The 15,903-nt window shown below is 53.8% G+C and overlaps 1 protein-coding gene and 1 long non-coding RNA gene across 2 annotated transcripts in view; both read left to right on the plus strand.

The window, feature by feature from the left end:
• The window catches only part of FBLN5 (fibulin 5), a 68,728-nt gene that overhangs the window by 47,161 nt on the left and 5,664 nt on the right, over positions 1-15,903 (plus strand). The window contains exons 6-10 of the mRNA XM_041758514.1: positions 1,455-1,571; positions 5,154-5,273; positions 9,400-9,522; positions 10,430-10,556; positions 13,167-13,362. Of these exons, the coding sequence (XP_041614448.1) occupies positions 1,455-1,571; positions 5,154-5,273; positions 9,400-9,522; positions 10,430-10,556; positions 13,167-13,362 (683 nt within the window). The remainder of the gene's footprint in view (positions 1-1,454; positions 1,572-5,153; positions 5,274-9,399; positions 9,523-10,429; positions 10,557-13,166; positions 13,363-15,903) is intronic.
• On the plus strand, positions 10,565-12,281 carry LOC121493031. Its single transcript, XR_005988367.1, has 2 exons — positions 10,565-10,885; positions 11,550-12,281. It is a non-coding gene; the product is annotated as an uncharacterized LOC121493031 (long non-coding RNA).

Here is a 15,903-nt window from a genome sequence, read left to right on the forward strand (position 1 = left end):
ACTCCACATCCTAAGTGAAGATGTCTCCCAACTGTGGCTTAGCTCATGCCTTCTCCTGGCCACATCTTCTTTGCCTTCCAAAACCTGGATTCCATGCCCGTCTACCACCCCTTCTGTGCACCTTGGAGGCTCTTGCAGAAAAAAGGAGGCGCTGGGGGCTGCTTTTCCTGCAAGGTACCCTGAGGCAGAGGGGGGCCCTTCCCGGCCTCAGTGACTGTGCCCTGACCTGGAAACAGTCAGGACCAGCAACTGTCAGTGTGCTTTCCCAGCAGGCACTGCAGAGTACTTGGTGGGTCCTGGGGAGGAGGGCTGAGTTCCAGGTGGTTGCTGCTCAGATAGAGAACAGAGTCACAAGGGCTAAGCACGGCCTCTGAGGGGCTGAGCAATAGGTTAGGTGGAGGTAGGTGAAGGTAGGCTCGTTTGTGGCAGTGCGTGTAGAAACCAGGTACAAGGACAGGTTCTGGACTGGTCTCCAGGGCCCTGGCTGGATTCTGATTCTAGAGGAACCGGGGACCCAGGAGGAAGCCTCTGGGGGAGATGGGTATAATGTGATAAGGCCCAGTTACTGCCGCAGTTGGATCCACTGGTCACAGCAGGTGCCTGGACGGGTGAGGACTTGGTCTCCCTCTGTGGGTGTCACTTGAGGCATCCCATCCCACAAGAGTGAATCCTCTTGCCCATCAGCCCATTCACTTGGGGTAATGGGGACTGCTTTCTCAATGACATCAGGTTCCCCGTTGACTGGCACATGTCAGCAGCAAGGACAGGTTGCCCAGATCTGCTAAAAGCAGCCTCCATTCACCCACAGAACTGCTTGCTCAGGGTGAGCCAGCCATGGCTGGGAAAGGTATGCTTGCCCAGAGTTTTAGTTCTGCTCCGTGCAAGCAGGAGATCCAAGGTGAAGCCCGGCATCCTTGTATCACTGGATTCGTCAGTCTCCAGACTGTGGTGCTGCTGTTTGCCAGGGCCCCTTGCTCTTATTCCTGAGAGCTAGACAGATACGGCTAAGAGCTGGCGAGGGATCTGTTGGAGCACAACTGTGCACTCCTCTTGCACTCTCAGCCACTTGTCCCTTCCTGAGGTGCTGAGACATCTCTTCAGAGTCTTAGAATAGACTCTTCATGTTGGGTAAATCTTAGCATCGAAGATTGGAGTTGGACAGAATCTTGGAGGCTGTCTTGCCCCGCATCCTTGTCTGAGCAGACATTTCTTCTACAACTTTCCAGACAGGTGCAGGTGTTCATGGGACCGAGACAGGTCAGGAAGGGTGGTGGGTGGATGGAGCCTTAGACCCCGGAGTGCATCACCATCCCTGACATTCAGTGGGTCCTGGCTTCCCCTTAGTTCCCCTTCCTCTCATGGTCCTGCTCTCGAAGAGGTGGGCATGCATGATGCTGGGCGTGACCCCTTGATTGGGAAGAAATGTCTCACCTTGCTAGTGTTTCTCTTTCCAGACATTGATGAATGTCGCTACGGCTACTGCCAGCAACTGTGTGCAAATGTTCCTGGATCCTATTCCTGTACGTGCAACCCTGGCTTTACCCTCAACGAGGATGGAAGGTCTTGCCAAGGTATGTGACGCAAACGATAACTCGAACGCGATGTGAAACACTAGACGCTGTCTGCTCCAGAGTCTGACAGTTTCTGTGGTGTCTGTTCTTGCTCATGGTCATTGTGCTTACAGAACCTTGAGGTCCAAACTAAGGTTATGGGAAACATCTCAAAAAAGCACCACAATCATCCATCAACTGGGGCTTATGATTTCATGGATTTGCTTCTCTCCATGTGTCTACTTTCCAGAAGAGGGCTTGCCAGCTTTCTGGGCTAATTGGAAATTTTCACACATGTCCTATAGCCTGAGTTCAATTTTTGATGCTTGGGGGGCGGGGTGGGGGCTGTGTGTCAGGAAGGGCTCTTGAGCCTTGGTGAATTACACAGTAGACACCCTCTGTGCAGGGGTTTCATGGGCAATTTCCATGGCTCTCCCTCCAGTTTTCCCTATGACCCATGCTAGCAGGGCCTGTGCCTTAGCAGAGTCCAGGGGGTGATGATAATTTACGATTCAGCATTCCCCACAAAACCGGAGTGAAACAGAGGCCCCTGGGGGCTCAGCGGTTGAGTGTCTCCCTTTGATCCTGGGGTCCTGGGATCGAGTCCCACATCGGGCTCGCTGCAGGGAGCCCACTTCTCCCTCTGCCTGTGTCTCTGCCTCTCTGTGTCTCTCATGAATAAATTAAAAAAACAAACAGTGAAACAGAGGTTTTGTTTTTGTTTTTGTTTTTTTGAGAGAGAGAGAGAGAGAGAGAGAGAGCAAGTAGGGGGAGGAGGGGAAGAGGGGGAAGGAGAGAGAGTTTCAAGCAGGCTACCTGCCCAGCCTAGAGCCTGATGTGAGGCTGGATCTCACCATCCTGAGACCGAGCCCTGAGCGGGAGCCAAGGGTTGGACATGCAGCCACCTGAGCTGCCCAGGTGCCCCGAAACAAAGGCCTTCTCTGAGTTTTACATGATCACTTCAAATACTGATAAGTGAGAAAACACAACACATGCCTTCTGCAGTCTCCATCTGGAGGTTTCTTCTGCCCAAGAGGTGAATGGAGGCTCCAGGCCCAAGGAGTCAGTGCCAGAGCTGCCCGGCCCCGCCCCGGCTGGGCCTCTAGCCCCCTGCCTGGCTCTGTCCACCGTGGAGGTGGGACTGGAGATGCAGAATGAAGGCTTTGTTTGGAACTTGCCACCAGGTTCTGCAGGGCCCATTTCCTTGTCACACCATTTGAGGTCTGGCAGAGGGCTTGGCGCCAGCTGGTTGAAAGATATTATGTTTCCATTAGCTTAATCGTATCTAAATCATTGGGTAAACAGGAAGGCATCGGCCCTTAAAGGGGCTGATCCTGGACTCTTTGTAAGTCTTTCCTCCAAAGCTGGTTCTGCTTATTGTTCCAGAAGTCTCCACCGAGTTCCTCTTGCCAGGGGAGGCGATTTTCTTCTGAGAACCAGGCGGACCCTGGAGGTTGAGGGAGCTGATGGGACAGGGGCCCTTCCTAGCCCCGGGCCCTGGGTGCTGGGAGGAGCACATAGGGCAGAGGCGGCTTCTCTGTGCGGGCCTGGGCTGGGAGGGCAGCGTGGCTTCCACTGAGAGGCTGGCGAGGCGCTTCCAGCACCCAGAGAGAACAGCTGACGCCTGGTGTCCTTCAGGCGTCTCAGGGACAGGCCTGTGATGAGACGCAGGTGAGACACCTGGCGGTGCCAAGTCCACAGCGCGCCAAGGCCTGCACACCGGCCCCCAGCCACTGGGACATTGCGTCAGCAGCGTCCTCGGCCTAAACAGGGTGTTATGTTCTCTGTTGAGCTCCTGGAATCCTCCTGCTTCATTCAGCAGGGCACTCAGGTGTGCGGGACCCAGGAGGCACAGGGCTATGGGACTGTCGCTCCACAGGGGCAGCTGAGAGCTTAGAGAGCCAGGCCACAGCTCCCTCATCCTGGTCAGCATGTGGCCGGAAGCCAAGGACACCAGCCCTAAAACTGGGCAGTGCCATCCTGCCTGGACTTTACTCCAAGGCCCACCGCCACGGCATTTCCTGGCTTCTTTCTGGGGTGCAGAGCCTCCAAGCTCTGTTGGGAAGACTGGGGTCTCACTGGGCCCTCCCTGCAGAGCCCCGCTTTTTGTTTTGTTTTGTTGTTTCTTTCTTTACTCCCTCTAAAAGCTCCAAGGAGGCAGGAGTTGTGTGGGCCCAGGACCAGCTCTCCCCATTAAGAAAAGTTCAAGCTGTTCCCTATTTAGGTGTCTCACTCTGAAAACACCCAAACTGCTGTCTAGAGCCTTAAGAGGTTGACCTTGACTTCCAAGGGGATAGAAACTCTCTCAGCTGGGACTTGGGTCATTGGCATATAGGGCTAGGGAGAGGATGTGCTTAAAAAGGGTCAGCCAGTGCCAGTACAGAAAGGGGCTCCCTCCTTCCCCTCCCCTCACCCCGCTGAACTCTGCAGGATAACTCATGGGTGTTATGGGGGGATCCCCAACTCAGGTCCCAGTTCCAGCTCTGGTCTTGTCACTTCAGGGACTTGGGCATATCTCCCAACCTCAAAGCAACCTTAAAATTATTGATGTATCAGGGATGTACAATCAAGTGCACATTAAAGGCACATTATTTCATAAACGTTGCCACCTGTAGACCCCCATGCAGCCATCACCACGCTCAAGGTGATGAAATATTCCATTATCTAAAAGGTTCCTTGTGCCCCTCTGTGGTCCTCTCCTTAACCCACTGGACCTGTAAGACAGGGCTGTGGTCCTTGGAAGGGTTTGGCACATGTGAGATCCTTTGGTCCTAATGAATGACATTGTTAACGAGCCTTTGTCTCAGCTCAGGCTGCTGTGATAAAATACCAGACTGGGTGGCTTAAGCAACAGAAATTTATTTTCTCATAGTTCCTGAGGCTAGAATCCCAAGGGCAAGATGCTAGCACAGTCAGGCGCTTGTGGGGGCTCTGTCCCCGGCCCGCAGATGGCTGCCTTCTTACCATGTGCTCACGTGGCTGAGGGAGCAAGCGTTAGCCCTCTGGTGTCCATTCTCATAAGGGCACAGTCCTATCGTCAGGGCCCCGCCTGTACGACCTCATTTAACCTTAATTACCTCCCAGGTGCCCATCTCCAAATATAGTCATGTGGGGGTGAGGGCTTCAACATAGGAATTTTGGGGAGGGACGCAATTCAGTCTCTAGCAGTGATAGACTTGTTACTGGAAGGGTCATGGTTATCCCTTGACTTGAGACTTTGAGGTCATCGGTGGTGAGGGAAGAGCCAATCAGCAAGATAATGCAGCAGGTGATGAGAAAGAGCAAGTGTTGCCTGGAAACTCCTGTGGCTGAGCCTTGGAGCCTGGCCTTCCTAGGGGGAGTATGTGGCTACATGCATGCACATGGGTCTGATGTGTACACAGGCCTTCCAACCCTTCCAGCCTCTGAGCACAGAGGCCCTGGTCCTCCCGGGAACCCTCTGGGGTCTGCGCTCCGGATCTGGTGGGTCCTGGCTGAGATCCTTGGAGCCTGGGAATCTGGTCTCCTGGTGCCAGCAGATTTTGTGGCCGGTGCGTTTTCTGCCTCGTCAGTGGGACTGTTCTGTTGTGAGGATGGCCAGTGATGGGTTATTGCTTTCCACAGACGTGAATGAGTGCGCCACTGAGAATCCCTGCGTGCAAACCTGCGTCAACACCTACGGCTCCTTCATCTGCCGCTGTGACCCAGGATATGAACTTGAGGACGATGGCGTTCACTGCAGTGGTAACGGGCTTTGGCGTTTGGTGACTTCCATCTCTCCTAGGGGGGTGAGGGAGGCGAGGAAACATCCTCTACAGGTGTTTCCTCTCCTTTCCCAGACGCATCCCCAGTTTGGGATATTTCCCAGGGCAGTGGGGTCATGATCACACCAAGCAGAGATGAGTCACTTCCTGGAAGATGGAGTAGGGCCCCCTCCCTTATCATTTGGCCTTGAATGCAGAAGCCAGCAGAGCTGTCCTTAGGGTCTGATGTGGGGTGAAGAGGGAAAGGAATCACCTGGGTTTGTGTACTGGTTTGAATTATCTGTCCCTACCCAGCGCTGACGAGTCCTGGGGTAGTGGAGGTGGTGCTCGCAGAGGGAAGTGGTGTCAGTATAGTAGGTCTGTCATGGGGGAGGGTGGGTGGGGCCCTGAATGAGCGAGATCATGTGTGTAAGTAAAAAGGCTCCGTGAACCTCTGGACGTGTACGGATGCACACGGCCTAGCTCCAGGCCGGGCACACAGCGTGCACACGATCAGCGGTGCTCAAAGCAACCATGACTGAATGTTGAATGAATGAATTCTTCATCATTTGTGAGAACATATTGTGGCTCTGTCAGCCCTTCATAAACCCCGTCCAAGACCAAGAAGCTGTGAGTCTCTGCCAGCGCTGTCTTATGAATGTCGTTCTGGTTTCCTTATGAAACCTGTAATGAGAACCTTGTAAGCTCCTACACGCCATGAGAGTGGGGATGGCCTTTCACTCGCATGAATCCTGGTAGCCTCCTGCGCGGAGCCACGGCCAGCTTGTTCTTTCTTCTGTTCTTCCTGCTTCCCCTTCTTTTCTTGTTTTTTTTTTTTTCTTTTTTTGTAAATACTGTTTTAAAGTCAACCCCGTTGCGTCCACTTTTGGCCCTGTGAGCAATTGTGAGTTGGCACAGTCCAGATCAACGAGATGTCCCGCTGTATTCTTCAAAATAAGCGAACCCTACCCGAGGGCGTGAAAATCTTTGTCCTGCTGAATGGAAAGTTCCTTAATCCTGGTTTCACTGTGACGGGAACTGACCCAGGTCGTGAATGAGACTGGTCTGGTAGCTTCACCGAGGCCCGGGGTGCTGTGGGGACAGAGCTCTCTGAACAACCGAGCCCCCCTTCCCAGGGCCCAGGAGGCCAGAGCCCAAGCAGCAGTGGCAGAGAGCTTGAGGCGGATTAAATGTCTGCCCCAGAAACGAAAAACGTAGCTTCAGGCCTGAAAAGCTACTTTCCTCCTAGATTTCAGTTCCTCCCATGGCCCCCTAAGGACTAAGAGTGGGGAAAGGTTGGCGTTATGAGGAGGATTATTTGTTTCTCTGGGAGTCTGTACACATCCATGGGTGTTTACCGGCCATCTGCAGGGGTGGTGCCAGAGGGTGATGGAGACGGATGGAGCTGTTTCAAATCCTAGCTCCATTCAGTGCTTTCCTTGGCCAAGTCACTAGGGTGGCCATAAAGATGAGAAGAACTGGTGACCTGTGCTGTTCCATGTTAATTTACTTTCTCGGGCAGCCCGGGTGGCTCAGCAGTTTAGCACCACCTTCAGCCCAGGGCCTGATCCTAGAGACCCGGGATCGAGTCCCATGTCAGGCTCCCTGCAGGGAGCCTGCTTCTCCCTCTGCCTGTGTCTCTGCCTCTCTCTCTCCCTGTGTCCCTCATGAATAAACAAACAAAATCTTAAAAGAATTTACTTTCTCTGGGCAGAAGGGTAAGAGACTTCTGGCTCCTCAGAGACTTTTACATCCCTGGTGGTTTGGGAAGGATTTTCACATGACTCATTTACCAGAAATGGTCCTCTTCTCCTCCATGACACCCACCTTCCACCTTCCTAAGACTTAGAGTGACCCCTGGCCACCACAGGCTGTCGGGTTGGCCCAGGATAAACAGTGCGACACAGGGACTTTGTTTTCTGCATATCCCCTTTCTCTGCTCCTCCTCTTTTGCAGGAACTGTAATTCTCAGTGCTACCGAGGCTAGTACGGCCCATCTACGCAGCACCAGCTCCTTTCTGGCTACGTCGTCTTATCTCTCGGGGACTTGCTAAGCTAAGCTGATCCTGGGAACCATGGCAGGTTGTCACGTCAATGAGTGAAAGTGGCCTCAAGGGTGCTCCTGGCCAGAAGCCAGGCTTGTATTTGAGCTTTTTGGTGGAGACAAGAGCCAGGGCCCTGGTCAAGCCCTGGGGATTGCAGATCCCAGGATAAACCGAGTGGGCCTGCTGGGGCCCCTCTCTACCCAGCAGGAGGTGGAGGCAGGTGCTGCCTTCTCTGTCTGCCCTGGAGCAGCCCCCAACCTTAGAACTCCTCAGATCTGCTGATTTTAAGTCCCAAGCATGATCGCTGAGGGAGACATTACAGCATTGTGTTGACCAGTCATAGGATCTGGAAGCCGGCTGGCTGGCTGGCTTCAAATCCCAGCTTTCCTGCTTACTCGTTATCTACAAACTTAGTCAAGTTACCTAACCTCTGCAGTCCTCAAGTTTTTCTCTATAAGATGTAGCTAGTAATAACGCTTCCTTCATGGGGCTGAGGTGAGGATTAAACCAGATGCAACATGGGGCGCCTTGCGTCAGTGGAGCATGTGACCCTTGATCTGGGGGCTGTGAGTCTGAGTCCCATGTTGGGTGTAAAGGTTACTTAAAAATAAAATCTTTTAAAAGAAGATTCATGAGAGACACATGAGAGACACACACACAGAGAAGCAGAGACACAGGCAGAGAGAAGCAGGCTCCATGCAGGAGCCTGATTTGGGACTTGATGCCAGGACGATGCCAGGACCCTGGGATCACGTCCTGAGCCCAAGCAGACGCTCAACTGCTGAACCACATAGGTGCCCCTTAAAAATAAAATCTTAAAAAAATAAAATAAGATGAGGCACGTGAAGCCCTTGGGAGCTACAGGTTTTGCCACCACTTGTGCGGGAGATGTGGATGGAATCTAGGAGCATAACAGAGATCCCGGAGGATACTCTCTGTTGAGGGGCTGAGCCCGGACTGGGAGTCCTGCAGGGCTCCGGGGAGGCGGGGTGCAGGAGGGGAGCTGCTGGAAGCAGATCCTGCCTAGCTGAGCATGCTTTAACGTTTCATGTCAGCGTCCCGGGCCTGCTGGCTCCTAGGCCCTGCCCGGAGACCGCTGGGAGAGACGGCAAGGCGTTTCTCCTCCTCTGACAGGGGAGGCGTTAGGCACAGAACACCCGGGATCAGCCAGTGGGGGACAAGCCTCCTTGTTTGCACTGACACCCTCCCTGGGTGATTCCAGCCTCCAGTGGTCTGGGAGGGAGGGAGCAATCCGAGGACATGTCACATGGGGGAACTGGTGAAAGCAAGTTTTTGGGAAACAGTAAATGAATGTTTTCTTTGGCCCGCGTATCGAATGAGGCTCAAATGGGGGCTGTGTTGCCAAACTCTGTGTGTGAGGAGGAGCTGGCTCCCCCGAACCGCCCTCTGTGTCTGCTGCCACAGCCTCCGAGTTCAGTGGCTCCCGCTTCCCGTGGCCCCACGACCTGCTGGGGCAGGCGGGTCTGGCAGGGAGGATGCACTCACCCACCCCATACCACTGCGGACTTTTCTCTCTCAAGGAGATTTTTGGACACCGTGGACATCCCCTGACCTCCTGGATATGTCCCTCTTAGTTGCGATTTTTAGAAATAATATTGTTTCTCAATTTTAGGGTGACTTGAGGGCCACTGGCACTAGTGAAGTGGCCCTTTCAGAAGACTGGGGTCAGGGGATGTTTCTTGGGGTCAGGGGAAGAGCTCTGCACCCAGAAAACTCCAGTGGAAGTGGAAGTCATATTTACCTGCTGGGCAGAATGAGTCGGTGATGAGTAGATAGTGTAGCTGAGCCAGAGAGAGTGTTGGAAATTTGGAGACAGGCTTCTGCTCCCTGTCAGAAAGAATATGCTAACAGTTAGAGCCGTCCACATGTCAGCAGGTGTCCTCGTGGGTCGTGAGCTCCCTGTCACCTTAATGTGCAAGAAGTAAACTGCCAACCTCATAGCAACAGACATGCCACCATCTGTGTCAGGAGAGTGTGAGAGCTGAAGAAAAAACTAGTGACACCCCCAGCCCCGGGTGGTCTGACGGACTATGAGCAGCAGGTGTGACTTGTCACCCCCAGATATGGACGAGTGCAGCTTCTCTGAGTTCCTCTGCCAGCACGAGTGTGTGAATCAGCCCGGCACGTACTTCTGCTCCTGCCCCCCTGGCTACATTCTGCTGGAGGACAACCGAAGCTGCCAGGGTGAGGCCGTCCAGAGGGTCCCAGCTGGGGTGGGGGTCACCGGGAAGGAGGCAGGATGTGGGCAGGAGTGGGTTCCAGGGGCTCCCAGGGCAGCAGGCTCTGGCCGGGATTCCTGGCTGCCTGATCCCATGACCCATTCTCTGGCCTCAGAAAGGACACGGCCACTTCTGCTTCTATGATGAACTCCACAGACATGGGTGGCACCCCAAAAGGCCGGTCCGGCTGCCCCAGGGAAGTGTCTATGACCCCTGGGAGGACCCCATTTAGTGTTTCTCTACTGATTCCGGGAGCACGGCCTCCAGGGGAACTCACACGACTGACTGCCATGTCCCTTTAAGAGTTGGGACCCCAGGCTGGGAAAAGGTGCATCTCCTTCCGATGGCTGCTTGGGCAGATTCCTCAAGCCCCACGGCCCACCTGCTGGGCCAATGCAGGGGCAGGTGGTGGCTGAGCCTTGACCCATTTCAGCTCCTTGAACCTTCCTTACCTGAACACCAAAGGCAAGAATTCCCCATGTCAGTGCTGGGCAATAGAAATGTACAACCAGTTACAAATAGGAGCCTTATGTGAATTTTTAAAAAATAGGTACCATTAATTTTAAGAATATATTTTATTTTATATATTGTTTAATGCAGTATGTTTACAATATGTACTCGATATAAAGACTATTGATGAGATACCGCATTCTTTTTTCATACTGAGCGGTGGAAACCTGTGCGTGTTTTCTACTGACGGCACATTTTAGTTGTTGGCGGCCACACCTCAAGGGCTCAGTAGCCACCTGTGGCCAGTAGCTATCGTACCAGATGACGCGCAATTCTATGGTAAAGGCCCAGGCGACCCCCACAGTGCACACATCTCGGAAGGTGCTGTCCCGTTTTAGCCTCTCCTCTACCCTGCATTTCAGATATCAACGAGTGTGAGCACGGAAACCACACGTGCAACCTGCAGCAGACTTGCTACAATTTGCAGGGGGGCTTCAAGTGCATCGACCCCATCCGCTGTGAGGAGCCATATCTTCGGATTAGCGACAAGTAAGTCCTGGGAGAAACAGGAGTGTGGAGAGGGCCAAGCTCCAGAGGCTGCCAGCGCGGCGTGAAGGACAGCGGCCCTGCTGGGGAACCGCACTGCCCAGAGATTGCCGATTGCACACACCCACACCCAGGACATCTTCTGCCCTCCTGTCTTCCTGTCAACATGTTTACTACCCCGAGTGACACCCATTCTTTGCCCTGGAGACAAAGGGATGAGCCGGACCCATGCATCACGTCTTGTAGGAGCGCAGCATCCCACGGCAGTTTTCAGCTTGCAGGGTGCCTCCTGCCCTGAACAAAAGCTGGCAAAGGAGGACAGGGCCCAGCAGGTGGGGGTCTGTTGCAGACGGCTTTGTGTGTAGCTAAGAGCCACGCTTCCAGCCGCCCTGGGCCCTTTGAGGCTGAACTGAGTGTCGGGAGGCCCCCCACCCCAGCTTCCAGGGCTGGTTCTCCCTGGGATCCTGCAGGCCACCCTCGCCTGTGCCTGGGGAGTGGACCCAGTTCAACTCACAGCCCGCATGCCCTGCATGAGGTCCCCCACATGCCACTGGAAGCTGCCTGCCTCTGGGACCTGTTCCCTCACACTCCAGCCACCCCCTTCCAGCTCATTTCCTTGCTCCTGGGTCCTGTCCTCCTGCCAACCTGCTCAGGGCTGACCCTCACCTCTACCCACACTCTGGAGTGCCCAGCCCCCTGATTTGCATGCGCCCCTTTCTGCCGTGTGGAAGGCATTTCTCCCACCGCCACACAGATGCATCCCAGATCTTGGCACCACTACCTCCCCCCCCGCCCCCCCGCTATTTGTGATCCTCCTCAGCTGCCAGTCATCACGCCCTCCTGCAAGCTTCTTCATTTAGGGAGCAATTCTTTCTATGGGACACCTGCCATTCTAAGGGGCCATTTGGGTACCAGGGACATTTTGACTTGGCTATTTTGATCAGCCTTGAAAAAAAACACAACTTTAGTAATTATTTTTATACATTTCTTTATTAGATGTTTGTTGAGCTCCTGTTACGGGGCAGACACTATGCCAGGTGCCATGGTTTTTGCTGTTATGATAAGGAGGAGAAAGACATTTGGCAAATTGTCCCATAAGTGAATACGTGATAATGGACTGGGATGGGTGCTAGAAGCAGGAGGAATGGGAATTTACGGAAGGAAAATGTCTAGACTCGGGAGTCTAACAGCCCCTCTGAGGCAATGACATCGGAGCTGGAATGGGAAGGTGAGTCCGTGTGAACAGAGTGGAAGAACAGAGGGAACAGTATGTGCTAGGGTTACAAGGTGTTGGTGAGCTTGGTATCTTCAGGGGACGGAGGAGGTCCAGGGGCCTGCAGCCCTACTGAGCGAAGGGGGCAGGGGTGGGAGGGAAATTCACAGAGGCCAGACCCCATTGGTCGTATAGGCTAAGGTGGGTGTTCAATTTTTAGTCAGGTAGCAAGGGGAAGGGGTGACCACTGGAGACTCTTCAAGCAGGATGGAGACAGATCTGGTTTTTGTTTGATGATGGCCTGTTTGTAATGGCCTGAAGCAGGAGGGAGTTATTAGAAGGCCATCCCAGAGGTCCAGGTGAGACAATGGTGGCCAGTGATTAAGGAGCTGAGGAAGGGTGCTTGGATTTGGATGGTAGTCCGGAGATAGAACCAACCAGTGTTTGGAAGCTAGATGGGAAAAAAAAATAAAAAAAAAAAAAAAAAAATAAAAAAAAAAAAAAAAAAAAAAAAAGGAAGCTAGATGGGAAGCCTGAGGAGAGTGACAGGAACAAGACAAGGCTGACTCCTAGTTGTGCCCATCAGAGCGTGTCCTGACAGACATCCTATCCCGTGATAGCTCTGACCCCTGGGGGGTGTCTTGGGGGGAGGTGAGAGATGGGGTGCCGAGGGAGACATGCAGGGGTGTCCACAACAGGCAGCCCTTGGGAAGAGAATCGTGACATTGTATTACAACCATACCGTGCTGGTGTTTCACATTAGCCACTTTGTAGTAGAGACATTTGTGTCCATGATTTACTTCTCTTCCTGGAAGATGGACTATTTGAGGTCAGGATCTCATTTATCACTACGATTCCAAAGCATCTCACACGGGTCCTAATACATAGCTAATTTAGAGAGTTCAGAGCTCTTGTGTACCGAACGCCAAGATGAGGTGATGCTCTACACAGAGCAGGCCACGTGTGTGGGGAGTGCACAGGGACCGCCCGATTCCTGCCCATCTAATGTGCTTCCTCACTTCTAGAATTTCGTTGTGAGTACACATGTCTGGGGGAGTGAAGGGCTAGGTGGCCAGTGACGTGTCTTGCCCAGTAAATGTGCGACAAATGTAACACGCATTAGAGAAGGGCCAGTGTTCTGCGAACCAGACATCTGGGGTTTATGCCCTCATGGCAGGACTATCTGATTGGACAGAATAGGCCATTCTCTGGGAAACAGGGAGTTTCACCTACACTCTGGTGAGTTTTTAGAGGAGACCCAGGGGCAGAGAGGATCTACAGGTACAGCATGTGGAAGATAAAAGGGTGGCTGGCTTTCCAGTGTCTTAGTGAGGAAGTAGGTATAAAGGAGCATCTGGAAGGGATTTATCGCATTCTCACGCAATTTCCCTCCTCAATAGCCGCTGTATGTGTCCTGCTGAGAATCCCGGCTGCAGAGACCAGCCCTTCACCATCTTGTACCGGGATATGGATGTGGTGTCGGGACGCTCCGTTCCTGCTGACATCTTCCAAATGCAAGCCACAACCCGCTATCCTGGGGCTTACTACATTTTCCAGATCAAGTCTGGCAATGAGGGCCGAGAGTTCTACATGCGGGTAAGAGGGGATGGTTACCATCTTCCACCATGCTTGTGTTGTTAGTCTGCCACATGCTTCTAGAAACCAGTAGGAGAGCAGCTGAGAGGGGCAGGTGTGAGGAGAGAAAAGGAGAGTAGGGGGCAGTGAAGACCTCAAGGTTCTGATTCCTGTTACCTTCTGGGCAGCTCTATGAAAACTGCTTCTCCTGGGTGAGCCTCTGGGTCCTCATTGCACAATGAGAAGTTAGGCTGAGATGCAGTCTTCTGCCTGGAGGAGACGCTCCCATATCTGGTTGTCCATCCACTCCTTTGACAAATACTTACCACCTGCTCTGTGCTTCCAGCAACTGAAAATGGGGTAGCGGAGGAACCATCCCCCAGATCCCCGCCCTCGTGGCGCTTACGTTGCAGGAAATGTCATGGTGTCCTCACAGAGGTGGGCGCCATCTGTGGCGTCCCAGAGTCACCATCCTGGCTCTCTCCTTTGCAATGAAGTAAAATGATATGAAACCAAACATTATGTTACTTCCATGGCACCAGCCGTGTTTCAAGCACTTGGTGGTCACCTGGGGCAGTTGTGTTAGCTCAGGTGAGGAGCATGCCTGTTGTTGCAGAAAGTTCAATGGGATAGCCCTGACTGTGTCAGGAAAAGATTTTAGGACACGTGTCCCCCAACATATTTGCTTCTTTGTTAATTCCTGTGCTGCTGTGCTCTTGAGCTTCACCTCTGGCAGTGCTGGGGTGGACGCACCTCTTTGGAGACCCTCCGTTTAGAACGATGCTTTTCATGTTTTGGTGGGAATTCGGGCACTGGCCCGGCAAGTGGATTCTGGAGCTTCCTACCCAGAGAGTCTCTTCCAGATGATGGTGGTTGAGGCCTACCATGTCAGCGTCCTGTGGTCACTGTGACAAATCACCACAACATGGTGGCCTAAGACAACAGACGTTTATTTTCCCATGGTCCTGGAAGCCGAAACCCTGAAGTTGCATTCACGGAGCTGAAAGCAAAGCTCCCAGAGCCATAGCCCCTCTGGAGCTCTAGGGGAGAAGCCCCGCCTTGCATCCTGCAGCTCACCGCAGGCAGCCACCATGTCCCCACCTGTGGCCCTATCGCTTTGCCCCTGCGTCCTCCGTCACAGTGCCTCTGCTTCTTCGTGCATCATGTCCCCCTTCTCTGTCCAGGTCACGTAGGATTGGATTCAGGGCCTGCCCAGATAATCCAGGATAATCTCCCCATGCCAAGAGTCTTAATTTAGTCACAGGCTAAGATCCCGTTTCCTTTAAGGGAATATTTACAGGTTGAGGGGATTAGGGCCTGGCATCTCCAGGGGCCCTTCTTCAGCCAGGGATCCGCATCTCTGCACATGCAGCGTGCGGCCCCTGGGGGCGCTGTGGTGGGGTGGGGGGAGCTCTGGCCCATGGAAGCTCGCCCACTTGGAAGGGGTTCCGCCTGCCCCAGGGCCTGGGAGAGGACCACCACACCACCACCTCCCTCCCTCATGGCGGAATCTTCCCATCCTTGCCTCAGGGGCTGGGACTGTCTAAAACCAGGGAAACCTCAGAAGCAGTGGTTGGAACAGATTCGCAAAGGTCCCCGGGGCTAGTCCCCTGGTGCCTGCAGCCTCACTGAGATGCTTTTGGCAAGACCCTCCTAGGACCGGGTCCCAGGTGATAACATGGTCTAGGAGCCAGAGGCCTTGGGAGAAGAGGGACTGAGCTGAAGGTAGAGGAGCTTCTGCAGGATGAGGACGGAGCTGCATTTGTGTCTGTGCTTTCTGTGCTGTCCTGCAGAAACCTGCATCCTGGGAGCTGCTCTGGTCCTGCGGCCTTTGGGAGCATAAGCACCCAATCTCCCACCCCCGCATCCTCCAGTTCAGCCTCTCGCATTTGTACAGACACAGAGGGTCCCCACCACAGGGCACAAAGATGCCCCTTTTGGGGATTTAAAATACCACCAGTGATACCTCTTGCCTCGCATTTTTTCCCCCTGAGCAGAAAAGAAGATCGTCAGAAGGTGAGCTTGCCTGGGCAGGATTTCAGTCGCTAGAGCACCACCTGCTAGGATCCCTCCAGCCCCACGCGGTCCCCGTGTGGCTGCCTGTATGGGGTCCCCAGTGGCAGTGGGGGAAGCTGACTGTCCAGTGGACAGGAGGGAGGAGCCTTCCCAGAAGCTTCCCCTAAGGACTTAGATGTCAGGGCCCCTCAGGGACCCTTGAGACTCACAGCACTGAGCTGTAAGCTGGTGCCCTCTGTGACACTGACTAGGGCCCGCGTTCTTCAGTATTTATTCAGAAGAGGCTGTCGGGCCTCTGAGGCTGAAGGAACTCAGCGAGGGTTTGCGCCCCAGAAGAGAGAACAGGCACCGTGAGGGGCCCTGTGCGGCCCCGGACTCAGGGGTAGGGAGACGGAGAAATGTGCCTGGGAGTGGGCCTTCCACCCTCAGTGGAGCCAGGCTGACCTCTTCCCTTGCTTTCCAGCGCTCACCAGCTGTGCGGCCTCAGGCACATCACCTAACCTCCCTGGGCCCCAATTTCCACATCGGTAGAGAGTGGATCATAGT

The sequence above is a fragment of the Vulpes lagopus genome, chromosome 6 (assembly GCF_018345385.1).
Source record: "Vulpes lagopus strain Blue_001 chromosome 6, ASM1834538v1, whole genome shotgun sequence".
NCBI lineage: Eukaryota > Metazoa > Chordata > Mammalia > Carnivora > Canidae > Vulpes > Vulpes lagopus.